At 47.7% G+C, this 23,919-nt stretch overlaps 1 protein-coding gene across 1 annotated transcript in view; it reads left to right on the forward strand.

The window, feature by feature from the left end:
- Window positions 1-23,919, forward strand: part of LOC147710962 (WD repeat-containing protein WRAP73-like) — a 198,242-nt gene that overhangs the window by 100,756 nt on the left and 73,567 nt on the right. The window contains exon 5 of the mRNA XM_086919406.1: window positions 1,436-1,561. Coding sequence (XP_086775532.1) covers window positions 1,436-1,561 — 126 coding nt within the window. The remainder of the gene's footprint in view (window positions 1-1,435; window positions 1,562-23,919) is intronic.

Consider the following 23,919-nt stretch of genomic DNA (forward strand, 5'->3'; position numbering starts at 1 on the left):
CAAGCTCGTATTTTTCCAAACATTGGTGTAGCGTCATTTTTGAGTGATATTGCATTGGGTTACTGCTGGGTAGTTTGCAACCTTTACACATGTGCCTCTATGGATAATGTCTTACCCTAGGCCAGGCTACCCTAGGTGACCTGACATCATTAGGTTCCAACACAGAGGTATGATGATATGTGTGGATTGCTTGTCTAGGTTGCCATTATGTGACGCAGAAGCAGGCTGATAAGAATGACGAGGGTGTTGTGACCATGTTTGATGATTTTTTTTTTTTGTAAACCTATTTTATTCAGTTACATCTTATCAGATAGGTACCATACAAAGGGATGAAACAGTGCCATATTGTTGTTGAGATCAATTAGCGACAATCATGTTAACGGTTATACATTACTATGTGCAGCTTTTCATCTAATGTCTCCATTTCTTAAGGTGTACCTGTGTTCATCCATCTTAGCAACATTCCCAGGAGAACCATGCTCTATATCTCTATACCAGTAAATGACCATGTTTGATGTTATGAGTTTTCGGGGTCCAGTTATTGAGGAGCAGTTAAGCAAGTTCTGCGGCTGGAACACATGCGAAACCCCTTCACAGGCAGTTACATAGTTTTAGTCATATTTTTGCAGAATTAAATGTTTAACCTGGGGATAATACACTTGTCCCTCCTGGGGGATTAAAAAAATTGATAGAGGTTCTACATTTTGCTCTTTAAAAAAAAAAGGCATTAAAACGGCACAGGGCAGTGTTACTGCAATTTTTTTTTTCACATGTTTTTAATTTCCAGTGTTGTATTTCAAATATATGTATGTAATTCTCTTAATCTTTCCTTGTTGGAAAGATCTGTGCCAGCTGCTCAAGATTGAGGTTTAGGTCTATTGAACCACAACTTTAGGGCTATGGGACATCCTCCCTGTTTGACCAGAATAAGGAGTGCCTGCCTTGATTTTGCAGGTCAGCACAAATACTGTGTCAAGATATAGAAAATAAATGAAGTTGGTGCTTCTGTGAGGCAGCACTGCAGCTATACTGTTTCAACAACAAACACGAAAAATGTCCAATTTTCTCAAAAAGAGTGCATTTTGTTCAACCAAACATGAAAACAGTTGATACCAATGAGAGGTATCAATAGGCATGTGTATGACTGAAAAGTGGTATGGAGTTAGCTCATTAGCAGACTTCCCAAGTCCCTTTGTCAGATAATGATATGTAATTCTGTATTTTATCTTACCTTTGTGCTGCATCTTCCTATTTCCTCTCACAACATATCTGTTTGTTTAACATGTTTCCTTATTAATAAGTGCTCCTTAGTGTGAATGATTCCCTTGATGTGGTTGGGAACAGGTCCTGCAGCCTTTTATGCCATTACGTTGTAATTTTCCTACTAGTAACTTGCACTTTTTTTTAATGTGTTTCTGATTCGTTTTGACCCCAGATGAGATTTGCCACCCGCCGCTTTCTTTGCGGACCATCAAGCCGGATTCGGATCGTGCAAATCCAGAGCTGGGAGTTGGTATACTGGCTTTCAGCCCAGATAATCGTTACCTGGCAACCAAGAATGGTCAGTATGCAGACGTTGCTGTTTTCTTGACTCTCTAGAAGGTTCATACGTGCTTACAGAGAATAAAACGTGAACATAAAACGTTTTCGAAATGTTTAAGCTAATACTTTAAAAACAATGCTAGTACCTCAGAGAAGCATTCCCTTTATTATTAGACTCCTAAACGCAGAGTATTCCCTGGGTACACCATTCATATAAATTAAGGCCATGCTTGTTCAAGTCTGGTTCTTCTAGCAGCAGCACTGTGGTATGCTTCCGTCACCTATCTCACTTGCACTGTAGAAGATGCCAGAACTATCTGTTAAAAATATTTCTTCAACATTCTCAAAGGGAGTGGGTCCAAAGGGGGGCCCTTTCCATTTGCCAATGGGTTATCACCACATTTAAAATGGTGGTAAAGTATTACTGTTTTGCAACCCGATTTTGGTAACAGTAATACATACTGATTCCGTATTTTGAAGGAACACCCCTTCTAAATATAGAAGCTCAAATGCACATACCGATTTGATAATAAGTTCCCGAATCACATCTTGTACATGTGAAAAAGGATTTTTCGGTGCTTTGTACATCTGACCCTCTCTTATATATGGTCCCATTCACTATATAGCTGATAGAGCGCGCAGGGACCAACTAGCTCAATTTTCCATACTCACCTTGGGCCCATATAACATTCACACTTTGAATTAGTAGTCCTGCCTAACCAATTACTAATTTTGTCACCCTATCAGTTTGCCCAGAGGTCGATTTTAGGGCTTATACCTGTAAATCATGACTTACCAATCCTCGTCACCTTACTATAAGTCCTGTGAATCAGAGGGAGTTAGAATAAACAGGCAATATTTAAATACATTAACTTTCTTATAATAACCACAGACTCAGGGAAAGTTTTAAAACCTTTATCTACGATAGGTTTTCTGAGTCAAATGAAAAAGGGCCACAATCTATTGACCATAAAATTTACAAGTAAGAATATAACTAGTAGGACATAAAGTTTGTAAGAAATCACAGTAACACTTTTAGACATTGGTACCTGGGAAGGGTGAGAAAGGGAAATAGTACAAGGACATACCACATAGATTATATTTACCTAGAATGGTGCAATGACCAATCTTGGCCATGGTTCCCACAGGACAGGACAGGTGCAGATCAAGACAGGTGACCTCAGCTAAATGCAATGCCAGCATCACATCTCGGACTTTGGGCTAGTGGATTCGGCCAGCTCCCTTAAAATCTTGAAAGCTCTCACGTCCGGCTCCCCCAATGATCCCTGTGCTGCTAGGCTTCTGTCCGACCTGGCTGACACCGATAATTCAGAGGTGAACTTCTTGATTAGTAAGTCACTCTGTACTGCCTCTGTGCCTACTGTCTGGAAACATGCCCTGATCCTTCCGCTGCTTAAGAAGCCGTCCTTGGACCCCTTAGTGCCTGAGAACTATCGCCCTATTTTGCTACTTCCAAGTTTGGCGAAAGTTTGTGAGAAGGCCTTCACCTTCCAACTCACCAAGTTCATTGAGGAGTCTAAAGGGCTTCATTCGGCCCAGTCGGGCTTCCGTGCTGCTCACAGCACGGAGTCTGCCTTGCTGGAGGTTGCAAAGGCAATTCGGGAGTGTCTGGATGCCGGCGGGAGGGCAGTGTTGGTTATGCTGGATCTCTCGGCGGCATAGACACGGTCCCTCATGCCATGCTCCTCAATCGCCTCTCTGCTATTGGCATTGTTGGCAAGGCTTGGCATTGGATTAGCTCCTTCCTTGAGGGCCGGCAGCAGCAAGTTTGGCTCCCCCCCCCCCCCCACCCCCACCCCCACCCTCCCTCCTCCGAGTGCCTCTGCGCCTCTGCCGGTGTCAACGGGGGTGCCACAGGGTTCATCACTTAGCCCCCTCCTTTTTAACATCTATGTGACTCCGCTCGTGTATCTTGCGGAATCACTGGGGGCTAAGGTGATGGCTTACGCAGATGATATCCAGCTGCTGTTCACCTGGCCCAAGGAGGTTGACTCTGTCGTGTTGGCCCAAAACTGCCTATCCTCTGTTTTTCACTGGCTATCCAACGCTCAGTTGAAATGTAATGAAGGGAAGTCGGAGGTGTTGTTGTTTGGCTCCTTTCCTTCAGATTTCAGAGAGAGGCTTTGGCCCCCGGGTTTTCCTCTGCCCTCGGATAGAACTGGCGCAGTAAAAAATCTAGGCATCTAGTTCGACCAAAACCTGCACTTTGTTACGCATGTGAAGAAATTGGCCGCCACTTGTTTTGGCATACTCAAGAGCCTGAGGAAGTTTCTCCCCCTTTTGCCAAGTACCTCCAGAGAAACTGTGGTCCGTGCGTTGATTTTGTCCCGTTTGGACTACGCCAATGCCCTCTTGGTGGGCTGTTCGGGGTCCCTGGTCAAAAAATTGCAGGTCGTGCAGAACTAGGCGGTCAGACTCCTTATGGGGCTTTCTCCCAGAGATAGTGTACAGACACACTTGCATGCCCTGCATTGACTGCCAGTTGAGTCACGCCTGAAATTCAAAATGCTGACTATTGCTCACCGGGCCCTGTTTGACACCGGCCCATTATACCTACAAAGGAGATTTGACTTTTATGTGCCTGGGCGAGTGCTTCGGTCTTCCGCCCAATGGCTGATGCAGATTTCGAAGTTCAAGCGCCAGCGACTTGGTGGCAACTCCTTTGTGCGCCTGGTCGGTTTGGCCTGGAATTTGCTGCCCTTAGCCCTGAGGACCACCCAAGACCCATTGATTTTTAAAAAGAAACTCAAGACTTTGCTGTTTTAATCTGATAATCGAACATTCCTTCCTCTCAGGAGCTAGCACCGGGACACTTTGAGTAGCTGCGCGCTTTATAAGCTCAATATAACATAACATAACACCCCTCTCTATAGGAAAGCCAATTAGTACCCAGATTGGGTAATCGATTCTTCTGACAGGGTGCTCCGCCACCACCTCTGCTTTCGATAGTCTATTGAGTGCGTTGGGTCAGGGACAGGTCAGCTATTTGGACAAGTCGGACAATTTCTCTATCTAAACCTACCTCAGTTATACAATTTCAAGGGCAATGTACCACCCCTAAATGTTGCAAATCTATGTGTTCCCCTTCAGTAATTGGTTGGAAAGACGAGGAGAGGTCATCACACCATACTAAGATGATGTAATTTCAATTGAATCATATTGATTGAATCCCCACCCACAATTTACTTTCCCATGACTTTATTCCACCCAACAATATTGGCATACAAATCATATACATTGTATTTATTTGAGTCTTTTTGCTTCCTCTTAAGAGGTCATTAGAGCAGGTTCCCAGGAACATCGTGGGTAAGAAGGGTGTTGGCAGAAATTCAATGCCAATGCTTCAGCAATTTCAGAGTCAGAGAGCGCGTGTGCAGAATTGTCCAAGATGGAAGATGTGTCAGTGGTCAGACCCAAAGTACGAGCTAGTAGCAAAGTCAAAAAGAAACATATTAGAATACTGAAATAAATTAATGCACTGTAAACCACTTATCATAACTCTATTCCCATTACTTTATTTTAACTTGTGCGTTAATAATTAAGCAGAACGAACAAGCTTAGTACAAGCTGCAGCATAAGCATTAGCATGTGAGATTTAAAGCAGCCATTTGTGGCACTAGTGCGCAGAAGCAAAGATTTCGCACCAAGCAGCGAGGTACGTCATGCCACGTAGATGTGACAGACGCATGAGCAGAAGGTTTCCTGCGGCCATTTTAATGCATTAGAGTTGCTGTTAGTAAAAGCACATTGTCAAGCTTCCCCTAGATACTAAAAATGTTGTGAAATGCAAATGTTAGTAAACAAAACATGTTGGATAATATATTACAAGTTATTTAGAGAGGGTTAAATACAAGCAAGTTTCTGTATATGTGAAACCTTGCTCCATCATAGCCTTTCAGTACCACTCCCGAAGTCACCACCATGCCAACCATTCATACATAGAGCTGGAGACCTTAAAAAGCGGGAGGCTGGGGTCACTTTCATTTAGTGTTCAAAAATCCACCGACCACTTGGATCTCTGCTGTCCCTCCAGCAGCACTCTGAAGCATGGGAATCAGCAGCTACTTTGGAAGCACCCTTGCAAAAGATTTGACTAGTAAATCTGTCTCTATAAAAAAGGTTAATGCTCTAGTTCTACGTTAAAAACTGGACTCTGAGGTTTTGATGCATGAGAAAAAGCAATGGGACCTGGCTGTGAGTGTCCTGTCAAAGAGTGAGCCCTCGCCATTGTGCACTGTTAGATGTGCTAAATTAATCACATTCCAGAGAATGCTTGTCCAATGCAAGATAAAAGGATTACGCAATAAGTAGACCACCGGGTGAAGAGAAGCATCAGGTTTATTCCATACATCTCAACCACAGCATACCGACTGCCAGGTCTGGAGCACGCAGACTCCCCACGCTACTTTCTAGAAGTTTGTGACCGCAAGGATACAGTGTTCTAGTCTCTTCTACTCGGCTTTCCCTAAAATTATAAAAACCTGGCTGCTTTTGCAATAAGGAAGTCTTCTATCTGAAACATTAGTGATAGATTCCTTACCTTAGAATATCACCAGGCGTTAGACTGAATCCGGAAAGTTTTGCTAAGTACCCCTGCACGTCATTAGGTTGCGTTGTGCGGCTCCGCGTCCGTCGCTGGCGTCGTATGTGCCGAGATGACGTCACAGACTACTTAGGTGCCACCTATGTGCGCTGACGTCCGTTCTTTCTTTTTCCACGCCAGTAAGCGCAGATATGGTTAGAGCACGTATTTCAGTCATTTTTTTACTATCTTTTTGAGACTTTTTGTCTCGTGTTGGTTTTCTCTGGTACAGTAGGGAAGTCGTGCAGGACCTGCCGTCGCAATATGTTGGTGGCGGACCCTCATGACGACTGACTCTACTGCCTGGAGAGGTACATGACTCCCGGTCCTGTCTGGACTGTAGGGCTGTGGCCCGAAGGCCTTGAGGGAGCGGCGCCGGAAGTTGCTTGAAGTTTGGCACTTGTCCTCACGCCGTTCGAGGTCCAGGGGTCGTTCCCGTGACCGCTCATGGAGTCGTTATCACCGCTCCTCGGGATCCAAGTCTTCATCCTCGGATTCGGGTAAGAGACGACACAAGGAAAAGTCGAAAAAGCATTTTCGTTTTCAGACTACCCCCCCCCCCCCCCTCTCCCCCCTGTCGGACCTCGGATGTGGACGAGGGGGACAGGGGCTCTGCCACTGCGGCTCCTTTAGAGCCTGGGAGTCCTGCGGCCTACCCGCCTTACCTGGGTCTGTTGGCGACTCCCGCGCAAATTCAAGAATTCCTTGCTGCCATGGACCCACCTGTTCAGGCCTCAGGCTCCCGCCGGTGCGCCTTCGGACCCGCGGTCTCGTGTCAGGATCCTGATGGTCCGTCGACTCCTCCAGTGGATCCAGCCACGGCAACTGCCCCAGTGCCGCAGGATCCTGTGCCTTTGGCTCCGGCCTTGGCGCCAAGATGTCCCATGCTGCCGGCTAGCCCAGGCACCGCCCTCGGCTCTGCCTCTGCCTCGGTTCCGGACGGTTTGTCCCCGCCTAGGATCCGAATTGGGACCCGGCGCCTACTCGGTCCCAGCTGGCACCGTTCCCGGCGCCGTTTCTTCCTTCCCAGGTCCCACCTCCGCCTCCGAGACCTGTACCTACGACGCCGGCAGAGGAGGATGACTGGGAAGGGTCTGAGGACCCGCTTGCTCATCAGTGTGATTCTGAGCCAGACTGGGTGGACGACTTGGAGGAGGCGGGCGGCCTTGACGTCACCTCTGATCCGGGGTTTGCCTCTCTCCCGTCCACTATGGAGGAAGGTGCATCATATACGGTCTGTCTGGATGCTAAGGTCCTTCACCTCGATCTCCCCACGGTGACTCTGAAGACTAATCTCCTCACTGAGGTGCTCCAGCCGGCGTTCACCTCATCGGAGTCGCTGCTGTCCTTTAATGGTGCCCTCACTGAAGTCTTGTTTGGCACTTGGCCACGGCCCGCCACAGGGTGCCCTGTGGATAAGAAAGTTGCCAGGCGTCGTCCCCGGCGCCGGGTGACCCTGCCTTTCTGACCACTCATCATACAACTGAAAGTCTGGTCATTAAAGCTTCTACATCTCAGAGTGCCTTACCCACCGCTCCACCGGATAAGGACTCTAAAAAAATTGGAGCAGTTTGGCAAGCGGCTGTTCTCTTCGGCCAGCTTAGGTCTGCGGTCAGTGAACACTGCATGCCTACTGGGCCGCTATTCCCACGCGGTGTGGGATTCTGTAGCTGAGGTTTTGCTTAAGTGTCCAGAAGAGTTCCAGACTGTGTTGTCTCAGGCTGTGGGTGAGAGTAAGGACGCAGCTAGGTTCGCCATTCGTTGTGGCTTGGACACCACGGACTCCCTCGGTAGGGCTATTTCCAGGACCTTGGCGCTGTGTCGCCACGCCTGGTTGCGGTCCACCGGGTTCTCCCTGGACGTCCAGGGCTCGCTCATGGACATGCCTTTTGATGGCACTCGCCTGTTTGGTGATAAGGCAGACTTTGCTTTGGAGCGTTTTAAGGACTCTCGGACTACATCCAAGTCCTTGGGCCTTTCGACCACACGCCCGGCCATGTCTACTTTTCATTCCTTTCATGGCCATCGTGTAGGCGCCCCTGCCCATTTGTTCATCCAAAAGCCTGCGCAGAACCAAACTCAGCGTGGGTGTGGAGGCCGCCGGGGTGGCTCCGGGGGCCGGCGTGAGGGTCAGTCCATCTCTACCCCCGCGACTTCAACCTCAAAACCTTCCTAGTCTGAGCTTGAAGTCCCCACCCACGCCGGTGGGTGGCAGGATTCGTCATCACCTTCTCCATTGGTGTTCTGTCACTTACGACAAGTGGGTGCTGCAACTCATCAGGAGGAATTACTCCCTCCCCTTCGAGTCTGCCACCTCGATTCCACCACATGTTGGGGAATCACTTTGCGCTTCCCCAGCAGGAAGTTGTGGCCCTCTTGGCCAAGGTGGCCATCCAGCAAGTTCCTGGGCCAGAAGTAGGATGTGATTGTTATTCCCACTACTTTCTGGTTCCCAAGAAGGACAAAGGGGGCTTGCGCCCCATCTTGGACCTCGAGGATGTCAATTGCTTCCTCCGGAAGGAGAAGTTCAAGATGTTGACTCAGGTCTTGGTTGCCCTCGACCCTGGAGACACGATGGTAGCGTTGGACTTGCAGGACGCATATTTTCACATCCCCGTCCTGCCGGCCCACCGGCGTTACCTGCGGTTCATGGTAGGCCAGGAGCATTTTCAGTTTGCCGTGCTCCTCTTCAGCCTTACCAGTGCCCCTCGGGTGTTCACGAAAGTGATGGCGGGGGTTGCAGCTCTCTTGTGCAGGTCAGGGGTTTCAGTCTTCCCCTACCTCGACGACTGGTTGTTTAAGGCGGGCTCGCCCCAGGCAGTCGTCACCCACCTTCAGACTATGGCCGACCTCCTGCACTTGCTGGGGTTCTCCATCAATGTGCCGAAGTCACACCTGAGTCCCTCTCAGAAGCTCCCCTTCATCAGAGCAGTTCTGGATTCGATGCAGTTTCGGGTTTATCCTCCCGAGCAGCGAGTCCGGGATATTCAGGCTATGATTCCTATCTTTCAGCCTTTATCCCAGGGTTCAGGCAGGATGACCCTCAGGCTCCTGGGCCTGATGGCCTCCTGCATCCTGCTAGTGCAGATGGCATATGCGGGCTCTGAAGTTCCAGTGGGCACAGTATCAGGGCAACCTGTCAGCTCACATCCAGATCTTGAAGGGCACTGCACGACACTTGCAGTGGTGGCTCACGAATCGCGATTGAGTCAATGGCAGATCCCTCTCCCTTCCCCAACCGGAGCACACAGTGGTGACGGATGTGTCCCTCCTGCGGATGGGGAGGCCACTTGGGAGAGGTGGTGATCAGAGGCCTCTGGTCTCTGGCAGAGTCCCGGCTCCGTATCAACCTTTTGGAGCTTCAGGAGATCCGACTTAAACTGAAAGCATTCCTTCCCTCTGCCCGGAGAAGTGTAGTGCCGGTGTTCATGGACAACACCACCGCCATGTGGTATTGCAACAAACAAGGTGAGATTGGGTCATGGACCCTATGTCAGGATGCTCTGTGCCTCTAGACATGGCTGGAACATCAAGGCATTACCTTGGTGGTTCAACACCTGTCAGGCTCTCTGAACGCCAGAGTTTAACAAACTCAGCCGCCGGTGCATGATGGATCACAAATGGCATCTAAACTCTGACGTGGCGCAAGGTCTCTTTCAGCAGTGGAGAGAGCCTTGGTTAGATCTATTCGCTACCGAAGAGAACGCGCAATGTCATCAATTCTGCGCGTTGGAATTTCCACGGCGGCACTTGCTCGGCGACGCTTTTTGTCGCAAGTGGAGTTGCAGTCTGTTGTATGCCTTTCCGGCCATACCACTTCTGCCCAAAGTGCTGAAGAAGATTCGGCGCAACAGGGCCCAAGTCATTCTTGTGGCTCCAGATTGGGCACGAAGATACTGGTATCCAGAGCTACTCAACATGGCGATCGATCCCCCGATCCGACTGCCTCTTCGTGAGGATCTTCTGTCGCAACAGCAGGGGACGGTCCTCCACCCGAACCTGTCCAGCCTCCACCTCCATGCGGGGAGATTGAGCAGCGACAGTTGACAGCTTTCGATCTTCCTCCCGAAGTCTGTGATGTCATTCTGGCAGCCAGGCATCCCTCCACGAAAACGGTATACGCCTTCAGATGGAACAACTTTTGTGGCATGGTGCACAGCAAAGGCTGTGGATCCCCTTTCTGCCCCTCTTTCCGAGATCCTTCTGCTCCTTCTTTCTTTGGCCCAGCAGGGCTCTGCTCTGGGCACTATCGAAGATTCTCTTTCGGCCATCTCCGCCTTTCTACGGCTTCCAGATCAGCCTTCTCTTTTTAAGTCCCCCGTTGTTAACCGTTTTCTGAAAGGCATTACGCACACGTACCCTCCTGTGCCGTTCATCATGCTCAATGTGACTTAAACCTTGTCCTGACATTTCTGATGTGTGCTCCCTTCGATCCCCTTCATTTAAAATATTGCTCATCACCTTCAGAGCATTTCATAAACGAGGACCTCTGTATCTGCGGAAAAAATTCACCAGATATCATCCAACCCGAATGCTCCGCTCGACCAATGCCAATCTTCTGGCTGCTCAATCATTCAGGCTTAAGACCCGCGGAGGCAAGTCCCTTGCGGTGTTAGGTGCAAAAGCCTGGAACACCCTCCCACCTTACATAAGAGCTCTAGATAGAGAAACTGAATTCAGGAAACAATTAAAAACCTGGATCTTTACCCTACCAGACACTACTGCCAGATCCCTAGTGTAAGAATTCTATCTGATCAGCCATACAAGTGGGCGCCAAGATGCTCCTTGGAGCGATAGTTGCGCGGTATAAATAACCCCTTACATTACATTACATTACATTACAAGTCCTTTCTGTCTTCTTACTCTCAAGACAGGTTTCCTGGTAGCGATCACCTCTGCCAGAAGATTGAGTGAGCTCCAGGCTCTTACATCCAAACCTCCTTTCCTTTCTGTTCATCCGGACAAGGTGGTTTTAAGGACCGGTCCTTCTTTCCTGCCAAAGGTTGTCGCGCCCTTCCACATCGGGCAGACCATCACTTTGCCCACCTTCTTTCCGCATCCTTCGAGAGAGGAAGAGAGGCTCCACCGTCTGGACCCAAAATGTGCGCTCTCGTTCTATCTGAAACGCACACAACGGTTCCGGGTGGATGACCAGCTCTTAGTTGGCTACGTGGGCGCCAAGAAATGTCGGGCTGTGCGCAAACGGACCATCTCTCAGTGGGTCGTTCTCTGCATCAAGGCCTGTTACTCGTTGGCTAAGAAGGAGCCTCCTGTGGTGCTGCATGCCCATTCCACCAGGGCAACGGCAGCCATTACTGCCTTGGGACGCGGCGTTCCCTCGCAGGACATTTCAGGCAGCTACGTGGGCCTCGCTGCACACGTTTACCAAGCATTACGGCCTTGACAGTCAAGTCCGGCGAGACTGCTTCTTTGGCCGTTCTGTTCTCCATGACTTTCTGGTGTAATCTTATTCGCAGACCCCCCACCGGGGTTGGTATTGCTGGGGTATCTATTCTACGGTAAGGAATCTATCACTAACGTGGCTCATTCAGATGCACAAGTTACTATTTGTGTAACGATATATCCGTAAGAGACATTTGTTAGTGATGGATTCTTTAACGCCCCACCCATCCTCCCCGTTTTGCAAACTGATTACTAGGGTTAAGGACATCCCTTTCAGGGCCTTAATTTCATGGCACCAGTAGTCGGATTCTTGCATTGCTCTGCGTTCCTGGCGCAGAAAGTCGTGCACAGAGCTGACGTCAGCGCGCATAGGTGGCGCCTAAGTAGTCTCTGTGATGTCATCTGGGTGCATACGACACCAGTGACGGACGCGGAGCCGCAAGACGCCACCTACTGACATGCAGGGTTACTGCGTTACTGCTAGCAACACTTTCCGGATCCAGTATGTCTCCTGGGGATATTCTAAGGTAAGGAATCTACCACTAACTAATGTCTCCTACAGATATATAGTTACACAAGTAGTAACTTGTGTGTTAGCAGTTTTAGATCCTTCAACACCAGCTCAACCATACGAGTGTTTGTATGCACTGACAATGCATAGGTATCTTTTGCCTATTTCCACACATGGTAACCGCTATCAATATAAGTGCTTCCCATCCTGCCTTAATTTAGCTCTATGGACATTGCTTAGGTATATAATGTGGGACTGATACGCAGGGTGTTTGCCCATACATATATTTTGGCTTTTGGCTGATAATGGCAGAGTCTCAGAGGAAAACAGCTAAGAACCTAAAGTTAGCGTGCATCACTCTTCAGATCTTTGATTTCTTTAGGAACATCAGAAATTCCTTGTTATAGAAGCGCAAAAAACTTTAATAAATTGGGAAAATTATATGTGATAGAGAGGGAAAGGGAGAAATCATAAATTTGCTTGACATTTTTAATTGAACTGCATTTTTAAAGCAATAGTGGGCCAGACAGATTTGGATTGGTCTTATGTTCAGTGCGACAAGAACAACTGCATAGTCACAAGACTCAATGAGACGTGCCTTTAAAACCACTGTGTTGATATTAAGGCCTGGAAGTGGAGTGATTTTATGTTTCAGCAGCTCTTCACTGTCTTAAGGAGTGTAGACATTTCCCAAACCTTGATCAACAGAGTCACTATAAAATGTAGTCTTCGGATTAGGGCTGAGAGTTTCTGATGTTCATTAAGAAATCAAAGATATGAAGTGTGATGCACACTAACTTTAGGTTCCTATCCGTTTTCCTCTGGAGAGTGTGCCATTAGGCAAAATCCCAATTTTGCTTGATAGCATTTATTGAATTGCTCTGTTTAAAGCAATAATGGGGCAGACCGCGTTGGAAGATTCTGATTTTCAGTGGGACAAAAGGAACTTCATGGTCCCAAGACTAAATGAAGCATGCCTCTGGACCCACCATGCTGATATTATATGCCTGAAAGTGATATGAGATTATGATTCAGTGAGTCCTCAATGCCTTACGGAGGGTAGACATTGATCAACAGAGTCACTATAAAATATAGTCTTCATAATAGGGCTGAGCAATAAGGTTCACTGCTGCCAAACCAGGCTTTGAGCAATGCACAGTTCATTCATTTCTGTTTAGAACAATATTGCCAGTGCAATATTCTGAACTTCAGTACACATTGGAGTTTCTCCATTTAGGATCCAACCTCGAAAGACTTTGAAAACACACTATTGCCAGTTCAAAAAATATGTGGGAAACCCTAAAATAAACTTATGCATGAGAATAATTAAGCATTTTTGATATATATATCCATGCTACTCTAGAATCAAAAGCTTTTTGATAGGTATTGTAAGTATGCTGGCATTTGTTCAGCGCAAAACTATCACTCGTCTCAATCTGGTTTTGCTAATAATATTACACCAGTGAGAAAAGGAGTTACGCTTTATTGTGTAACTAGCCAGTTATTTAATTGTTCTTACATTTTTGCCGATTCTGCTCAATTTCTAGCGTGAGTGGGAGTGGGGTTCAGAATTTAGGGCCAGAAATAGAAAAGGTCTGCCGCACCATTTCTCCAGTCTATATTTGGGAGCCAAAAACTGCATGGTGTGTTTTGATCTTAAGGATCTGCTAAGGTGATATTCTTCAGTTTATGGGTACGGTAAGGAAGGTCAGGGCCATAGTAAATTTGATGATTGCAATCCGTTTTAAAATGGACCATTCTTGGCAATGGGGAGCCAGTGCAACTGCAGTTGGTAAGCAAACACTTGATGATGATTTTTTAGGTTAAGTGCTCGCCTGAAAATAGCATTCTGAATGTGTTGTAGGCATTCACCGGATATATTGGAAAGGCTAAAGAAAACAGCATTGCCCTAATTAAATTTGGACTGAATGTATGCATTGGTGACTGCCACTATGTGAAGGAACTGTTAAAAAGGTAGGCTTCTCCAGAGAATTCTCAAATGAAGCAAGCAAGATTTAGATTCTGACGTTATTTCATTTTACATGCTAAGCAAAGAGTCCATAACTATCCCTAAATTTCAAACTGGTGAGGGAGGCGTAGGACAGCCATCCATAATAGTAGCCGACAGTCATTCAGTTTAGAGATTCTGTTAAAGACTGGGCGAATTTCTATTTTTGATGGATTCATCTTCAGAAAGCTTTCTGATATACGATCTAAGATAGTGTTTAACACCAAGTACAACTTCTTGGTCAGGGCGGTTATGTTAGTGGAAAGATGAGAAATAAATGGGTTGTCATCTGCATAGAATTATGTACGTACATACAGTTTTTTAAAGAATGTGTCTAATTGACATAAGTAAAGATTAAAGAGTATATAACCCTGCGGTATATGTCATTAAAGAGGTTTGTGATCAGAGGAGTACTGTTGTAGGAAATTAATTGGAATCTATGTTAGAAAATAAATGATCCATTTATGCATTGAGCCCTTGATCCCTAGGGTTTCTAGATGCTGAAAAGGTGTGGGATGGTCCGTAGTATTGACAGCTACTGTGGAGGCCCCTTTCTGCCTTTGTTTAAAATGATTTTTGGGAGATCATCTCTTGCTCACATCACTACGAGCTCTGTGCATGAATCTGGTTAAACAAAGGAAAAACCTACTTGCATTCGGCTTAAAATGTTTTTCTTTTCAACAAAGCGTTGAAACTGCATGTTGGTAGTAAGACGATACACCTTCGGTTAGCAGGAACCGACAGGTCTAGGATGTTTTTTTGTGTTTTTTTGTCTTTTCAGTAGGGCGTACAATAACCAGTTTAGAACAATCAGGAGCAATATCACACTTGAGTGAAGAATTCAGGATCTTTCTCCATATCTGATGGGTGACCTACTAGCCTCCTACATCCAATAATGGCCTGGAACGGGATATTCGGGACCACTGGAAGGGCCTGATTCATGTATTAGCTTCTTGCATTTAGCAGAGGATAAAAGTTCAAATTAAGCAAACTTTATCTGAGCTCGGGCAGAGGAGAGGGTTGTGTACGCATTTGGTTCTTGGTTAGTTCGTCTCAGATTTTTACCATTTTTATTTTATTTCTGATGAAGTTTGAAATATTATCTGCCATATTATAATAAAATTACTTTGTTTTTCGAAAGGTTGAACTTTTTTGGCTTGTTAAATATTTTAAATACTTTTTTGCTTTGCTGTGCTAGCATTAGGAATTTACAGATAGTAGTTTTGACGTTTAGCTTTTACCACCAGGCAATTATATTGACCGTTTCTTTTATATGCTTTGTTGTCTTTTGCATTGGAAGACTTACTGCAGGCTTTTTCAAGTTTCTTATTTTTTTTATTTCCTGTTTTAGAGCAGTAGATTACCAGTGACAAATCGTATCATTAAGATTAATGGTTCTCCACTGTACTGGTTACAGAGCGTCCAAAATTTGGTCGATGTGGTCATAAAAAGAATTAATGATTTCATTGGGGTTGGTGGTAGCTGTAAGGTTAATGGTAATCACCAGCATTCTTTTTGAGGTGGTGGGACTTTTAACCAGGCGGTAAGAGGTTACCTTTATTTTGTTAGAGCTATTCTTTCCTTGACGAAAATGTGTCAAAAGTCAAGCATCTAGTAAGGTAATTAACTTGCGACTAGCAAAGATCTGATATAATTTGTTGACCCCCCCTTCTGTGCAAGGAACCTGTGGCATATTGATCTGAATTGAAAAGATTCAACATGTAAAGAACAATTTTGAAGTGGAATCTATCAGGACGATCAACCCCTGTCTTAAAGTGCTGAAGGACTAAATGTCTCAAAGCATGTTTGGAGTTAAAGGAGATGTACCTCTAACCACATAAAAAAAATCCATGGTTGGGGCGATAACACCTGTGTTATTGTAAGCTACAATGTCTTTGCTAAACTACATTTCAGGGAGGAAGCCCTAGAGATCTATAAAGGCATTGTAATAAATTAAAGTGATGTATTTTAATATGTAGCTTTTTATACTACAGTGTGGGACACCAAGAAACAATGTTGGACAGGTAGCACGCTACACAGTTGGGGGGGGGGGGTGCTTGACTGGAATAGTGTTATTCTTACTGTGAGCCTATCTGGAAAGCATTTTGATGTGTCCGAGTGACCAGAGTATTAGCCATTAATGTGCCTTTGGTGGGAGCACATAGTGGTGTGATGATAGGAGGATTTGTGAAACACAGGTCATGCTTGACTTATTTTAGCTGGCTAGTATAATTACATGATTTAGGAGGAATAATTTCAGGGTAAAAAGGGATAATTCTGATTAAGAGAAACATTAGGCGTGTAGTAGTTTCTTTCTTATCTGCCACATAGCCATAATTAATTTAGCCACTGCAAATACAATATGGGGCAAGGTGCTTGTTTTTAAAATTCTATATACAAATCGGTAAGACCTAGATCCCAGGTTCCAGGTTCCTGCATAAGGGCACCAGCCAGTATTTCCTGGGTCTATTGTAGGCAGGACAAAAGAAAAGAAGATGAATTTCCTCCTCATCACGTATGTTACATCCAGGACAAGATCTATCCCCCCCCCCTCCTCCCCCATAAGCTATTTACAGGTGAAGGTTTTTATGGGCAAAGTGCCTAACCTCCACTGTATAAACAATTTTCTCGCTAGGATGGGGAATATAATGTCCATAAAACCTTCGAATTCATAGGAATTCTTACATTCCAAAAAGCGGTCAGTCAGGGTGCCATTGGTAGAGGCGGACAGGAGAAGAGCAAAACTATATTCCTTGTGGATTTGCACCAGATTTTTGCGGGAAATGGTTAGACATCCCTGCTCTGGGTCCTCCCATAGCTCCTGCAGTTTCAACCTGTACAATTCGCTTTTAACAAAGGCCAGCCATGGGATTCTATTGTGCTTATTCAAGCTCATTACATGGGTGAGATCACGCCTGTAATGAGCGAGCTCGCTGGTGCTCCATAGCCTGTGCCAGAATCTTAGTGGCTTTGACTCCAGTTCTATAGCGATGGAGGGTAAACCCACATCTAATCTTAGGGGGAGCAGAGGTGTGCCACGAGGGAGTGCCAAAAGGCGTCTTAAAAAATGATTTTCCACATTGGCCAGATCACGCCCCGCTCTATACCCCCAGAGCTCGCTGCCATAGGATGCAGCCGCTTTAGCTTGAGTTTTGTAAAGCTCTAATGCCGGGCTTATGGGTTTAAAGGTGGAAGTGTTCACAGCCTTTAGGATGGCACCTGAAAGTTGGCACAACTTCAACCGAGATTTTTCTATTTGGGGGTCCCAGGAAAGATTCTCATGCAATGTGACCCCCAGGTATTGAAAAGTTGTAACCCTTTCCAAGCTGGCTTCGCTCAGGGTGGGATTTGGTCTGGTCTTTGGGCATGGGTTAAAGATCATGAACTTGGTCTTCTCGGTATTGATCTCTAGACCATGCTGTATACAGAAGAGACCAAATCCATCTAAGATCCTTTGTATCCCCATCGGAGATTTGGAAAGCAGGAGGGTGTCGTCAGCAAACATAATGGCTGGCACCCTCCTGCCTGCCAAGAGGGGGGTGTCATTGTCTCTAACATTGTCCAGGTGGGATATGACACTGTTAACAAAGAGGCAAAACAGGGTTGACGCCAAGACGCAACCCTGCCTCACCCCTCTGAGAACAGGAAACCTTGATGACAACGCTCCATCCCTCTCGCACCTAACCTGCGCGTAGTTGTTGTCATGGAGCCTAATTATGGCATGCAGTATTTCTGTGGGAACACCTAGCTTCTTTAGGACCTCCCAAAGTTTCTTGCGTGGGACCATGTCGAAGGCTGACCTCAGGTCCACGAACACCATGTACAGTCTCCCCCCCTCTATCCTCACCGTTTTCCAGTACAGGAGGACGAGGCGGAAGATCTGGTCCATGGTGGACGTGTTTTTCCTGAAGCCAGCCTGGAGTGGGCTCAAAATTTCATTAGCCTCCATCCAATCCATGAGGTGGTCCAGGAGAAGACGGGAGAAGAGTTTTTGGGGAACATCTATAAGGCTGATCGGCCTGTAGTTGGCTGGGAGCAGAGGGGAACCCTTTTTGAAAATGGGCACTATCTCTGCCCCCAGCCAAGTACAGGGGATCTTCATGCCTCCCAAGATGGCATTGAAAAGAATTAAAAAGTACGGGCCCCAGATCTCCGGATGGTGTCTGAAAAGATCACCAGGCAATCTATCCAGTCCCGGGGCCTTCCCCATTGTTAATCTCTCCATTGCACCCACCACCTCCCCAAGGGTGAATTCCAAACCAACTGCAGAGGTGGATAAATCGCCTGGGGCATTTTCATCATTTGTGAGTTGTTCGGTCTCTTGATATAGTTTACCAAAGTGGTCTTCCCAAGCAGAGGATGCGATGTTTGGCTCTACTGCAGCTTTAGGTTCTCCTGTACCAAAATTAACCAGGGACCAAAATTTTTTAAGATCCCTGGATTCCAATGCTAGGGAGAGCTCCTGCCAACGATTCCAGTCCCACTCTGACCTTGCCAGTGCCAGGGCCGCCTTGTACTCCCGCCTTAATTCGACTACCCTACCCCTGTCTTTGCCTGCTTTAATTGAAGCGATGAGCTCTGTTTTAGCCTTATTGCAAGAGGAATTGTACCAGGATGAGGTTCTGGTCTTTTTGCTTCGTGGGGCTACCACGGGGTAGAAAACCTCACCTAGTGCTCCCACCAAGTTGTCATGAATTTGGCCTAGTTGCTCGTTAAAATCCGGTTGCCTGGGCAGATTATTTAAATCCTCCATTTCTTCAAGGTTGGGGAGTGCTACTTCATAGATTCTTCTTGTGTTATCTTCTGCACTAATTATTTTCCCCCATTTAACCCTTTGTCTATTGGAGGTGAGAACCAAGTTCCCAGGGTCACCACAAGGGTTGGAAGATGGTGACTCGCCTACAGGGGCAGGGTGTTTCATTTCTAGTAACAGTGCATTGTGGTCACTGTCTGTTCTAGCCACTTGTCAGGTCTTTCGTGGTTGCTCCTCAGGATTGGATCGATGCTATAAAGGGGCCCACCTCTAGATCATCCCAAGTCTGACTATCAATGACACAGAATGTTAAGGAGATCAAGCGGGGGAAAAGGTAGGTCCGGAGGGGAACAGCTGGGCAACTGGAACCGAAAACCTGCAGACATAGAAAGCATAGGATGAGTGAAATGATAACCCTCAGCTGGTAACTAAACTAAACAATACACTAGGCTTTACCTCACCTGCAATAGCATACAGGTGTGCAGAAACGAAAGAATGATATGAAGGGCTTCTTCTACATCCCCTGGTTGTCCTACTATAAGACACAACAAAAGGAAAGCATCAATAAACCACTGTACCTCCCTTTCCGTAACCTTAATCAGATGAAACGAGAAGAGGTAGGGAAAACCTACCCAAATTGGGGATGAAGATAACCTGACTGCCCAGGACACAAAACATAAGTAAATATCCCTCCTTTCTGGTAACTCCCTACTATGTTCGTAAGGATTCCCCTTCCGAGGATATGTATGATAAGAAAGTACCAGAGTCAGCTCAGAAATTTCAAGAGTTAACCCCGTGATGATTCATACATCTCCTAGAATGCTTGTTCACCAAGTAAGTTCCTGGTACAAAAGTATAAACAGAAAATAAGCCAAGCGCAAAGCAATACACAGCATCTCTACAGATTCTTCTCTGCAAGCGCAAACAGGAAGTTAACGTTCATAGAATGAACCAGTGGCACCTAAGCCTAGGTGTCCTGCAGTGACTGGAGAATCAAGCTCCCCTTAGTTAGATGTGGAGCAATTTAGACAAACACCCTGCTCCCCCGGAATGCTCTCGAAACACAAGCACCCCGCTTGATCTTTAGGAAAAACCTGTAACCACGGTCTCCACGCTGGATACGGGCGCTTCCTAAGCCCCACCAAAGTAATCCACAACACCGGTGTAGAGGACACCGGTACTCCGTTCTCGTTGCGGGCGCTTCCTAAGCCCCACCAAAGTAATCCACAGATCATAAATAGCGATGACTTGAGCTTACCGCAGCCCAACACAACCACCGCCGTCTGGAACACAGGAAACACAAGCAGTCAAACTACTCGCCAGGCTGAATAATCGGCAGCGCTTCCCTCGGGAAACGCCATGATATCCTTTCCGGTCGCACAGCGTCATTCTAGCGCGCCGCGCGAAGGCTCATGGGAAATGTAGTTTTCGAGCCCTTACTGACTCGCATAGCAGTCAGTGATCTACCAGCGGCCGGGGAAATCCTGACACCACTATCCTAAAATCCTGGACCTTGGACCATAGGGAAATGTGAACAAAAATATAGTCCAGTCTCGATTCATGGTCCCTCCTATTAAAGGTACACAATGAGGGGCTGTCGGAGGGAGTTCGTCCGTTACAAGCCCTTATCGCATAGTTTAAAGTAAGGGACATGATTTGAACAGCAAGAGGGGACCAGGATTTTGGGTGTGGGGATTGACATGGTGGAACACCCCAGTAATCATCTTCAGTGGTGATGGCGCCCTCCTTTAAGCCTTCCAGAGGTTCAAAGTGACAATTAAAGTCACCGCCCATCACTATTTTACAGTCACTTGGAAGTTGGCCCAGGAAGGACGAAAGGTCTTCAAGAGTAGGTGATTCCAAGGCCACACTAACAGGGCGGGAATATACATTAATAATTGCCAGATTTACAACATTTGGCCATTTGAGGAGCACACACTGGATGTCCTGGGAGAACGTAGGTATACTCTCCGCAGAACACCCAATGTGAGTAGCCACCCAAACCGCCAAACTCCCCCGAGGGCCTCCCCCTGCCACTCCACCTAGCCGGGATTTCAAAGACTGCATAGCCCGTTCTTCTCAGGGGATCCCTTGCCCAGGTCTTCTGGAAGAGACAGATATCGCTCCCTTCTACTAGGAGCTCCCAATCCTCTGTGTGGATTTTATTTGCAATACCCGCCACGTTCCAGGACAAGAACTTCAGAACTTCAATAGAAGTTTTTGGTGCCTGTCCTCCAGTTGTTCCCAATGGAATTTCCGCTACATCGTCCGCTGGTCGAGATGCGTGGCGATGTACAGGAAGTTCCAGAGTGGGCTGCAAAATAGAAGTAGTGTTAGGAACACACGGGGCTGGAGGTGTTGGGGTACTCTCGGATTGGCTCTGGGGTGAAGTGACTGCAACCCCCCTAACGATGGGGGGCGTTTAGAATACTCCCTTGGAAGGGTTCCAAGTCACTGTTACGAATCTCCAGCACACTAGTTACCGCCCCCTGTCCCACAGATTCACTCTCAAAGTTTCCGTTGGATTGCGAGGGGCCACCCCTACAGAGTCAATCCACTTCATCAAGGCAAGTGTATCTGTTGGGATGTGCGTAATTAACTTGGGCGGGGAAGATGTTATACCTAGGCCTATATCTTGTCCCATCCACAGCAAAGCCCACCCGTGTCCAGCCTTCGTCCCTCCTCGCAGTGTGGGTTGGGACATTAGGATAGAAGTGTGAGAGAGGGACCAACTCAATAGTAGTATTACCTGTATTACCAAGCCTGTTACAAATATATGTGACTACCTGGGGGTTCCTGAAGCTGACAATAATACAGCCCCCCACTCTTTTCTTAGCGGTGTACTCAACCCATGGGACCCTTCTGACCATAAGAACCTCTCCCTTTAAGTGCGGTGGTAGGGGTCTATGAATATTTAGCCAGCTGATTACCTTGTTGCGTAAGGAACCATAAGGTTCCATTACGCCGCTTGCAAGCTCAGGTGCCCCCATCAAGATTACAGTGTAACCCACCGCCTCTGGGGGTAAATGAACTGCCTTATGCCTGGATTTAGGGCCGTCTTGCCTTTTGGAGCCGTTATCCATCCCGTTGGATGGTCTCTCCTGACTGGGTAAGGTGGCCGAAGCCAATTGCTTCGACCTCCTGGGAGCGGGTATCGGTGGCACTGACCTGGGAGGTGGTACAGGTGCTGTTTGGCGCACCAGTATAGCGCTATTGTTGATGTTTTCCCCAGGGAGAACTGTCGATGTGGTTGCAACTATGGCCAATGTGGTCGGGGAAGAATGGGATGCTCCGGCAGTGGGCCCCTGTATTACCCGTGTACTGACTCCCCTCCCAGACTGAACCTCAGTACCCGCACTTGATCTTTCAAGTGCTATTAGTCTAGATTCAATTGAGTCTAGTTTGAGGGCAAGGGGATTTAGAAAGCTCTTAAGGATATCAGTAAACGAGGTAATAAGAAGTTCTAGATTATTGGGGGAAACCCCGCCGAAGATAAATGGCTCAGGGGGCACAGGTACAGAGGGGATGGGTGAAGTTGCCAGCACTTCCAGGTCATCATTACCAGAAGCTAATGGCACAGAAGCACTTAAACTGTCTTCCCTCACGGGCAATATGGGATCAGTTTTGGCCCTTTTAGCATTTTTGGGTTTTCTTGATCTTTTACTTTTTAATTTCGGTACAGGGTCCGCTCTACACCCCGCATGCTCCAATGAATTTGGATCCCTACCCTGAGCCCCGGACTGGGCCAGCTCCACGACAGGGGAGAGCTCCACATCACTGGTGACCCATGATGTGTCCCTATCCCTCTGCGTGAATGATGGTGTCCTAAGCTGTTGCAGTACGGACTCTAGTTTGATCAATGCTGTCCATTAAAGACAGGTGGGTGGCATCAAGCATTAGCGGAGTGCTAGTGTTGGCTGCTGAACTAGAAGAAGAACACAGACCATTATTTTCTACACCCTCCTCTATTGGTGTTGCAGGTGACAAGGGGCCATTGCTGACCGTCAAGTTAAATTTGGAGAGGAATTTGTCCATAGTACCTGAGACTGCAGTCGCAGCCTTACTTCTTGTTTCCCTACTGGCCATGGTGTATCATCCAACTTTTTGGACAGTCGACAAGTCAACAAGAGGGAACGGGAAGAAGGGCCTTAGGGGGGTCGCCCGGTCCGGTCTCTTCCGTCCTCTAACGGCCTCAAACGGCCCGCCCTTTGCCCGGGCTTAGCCCGGCGACCGCCCGTGCGCTTCCCGCGATGCGCGTCTAGGGGCGCAGTTCTATAGCCGCTGGCCTTGGGGGGCGTGGCCAGCCGGGAAGAGTCTCCAGGTGCGGCGTGTCAGCAGCCGCTTCGGATCCTGGGACTTGCAGTCCCGCTGCTGCGCCGGTGACGATAACTCCGCCTTTCTGGACCCCACAGCCTCCTTCCACAAATGGGGGACAACACAAGCAATGTTCAGCCTCTTCGCAACTACGAGCGGCTCCCGCGGAGCGGGGGCCGCGAGTCGCAGTTTTAGGCGCTCAGGGCAGGGGGGTGCGGCCAGCCGGGAAGAGTCTCCAGGTGCGGCGTGTCAGCAGCCGCTTCGGATCCTGGGACTTGCAGTCCCGCTGCTGCGCCGGTGACGATAACTCCGCCTTTCTGGACCCCCCAGCCTATTTCCACAAATGGGGGACAACACAAGCAATGTTCAGCCTCCTCGCAACTACGAGCGGAACCCGCGGAGCAGGGGCCACGAGTCGCGGTTTTTGGTGCTCCGGGCAGGGGGGCGCGGTCAGCTGGGAAGAGTCTCCAGGTGCAGCGTGTCAGCAGCCGCTTTGGATCCTGGGACTCGCAGTCCCGCTGCTGCGCCGGTGACGATGACTCCGCCTTTCTGGACCCCACAGCCTCCTTCCACAAATGGGGGACAACACAAGCAATGTTCAGCCTCCTCGCAACTACGAGCTGCTCCCGCGGAGCGGGGGTCGCGAGTCGCGGTTTTAGGCGCTCAGGGCAGGGGGGCGCGGCCAGCCGGGAAGAGTCTCCAGGTGCGGCTTGTCAGCAGCCGCTTTGGATCCTGGGACTCGCAGTCCCGCTGCTGCGCCAGTGACGATAACTCCGCCTTTCTGG

Source organism: Lissotriton vulgaris, chromosome 5 (genome assembly GCF_964263255.1).
Source record: "Lissotriton vulgaris chromosome 5, aLisVul1.2, whole genome shotgun sequence".
Taxonomy (NCBI): Eukaryota; Metazoa; Chordata; class Amphibia; order Caudata; family Salamandridae; genus Lissotriton; species Lissotriton vulgaris.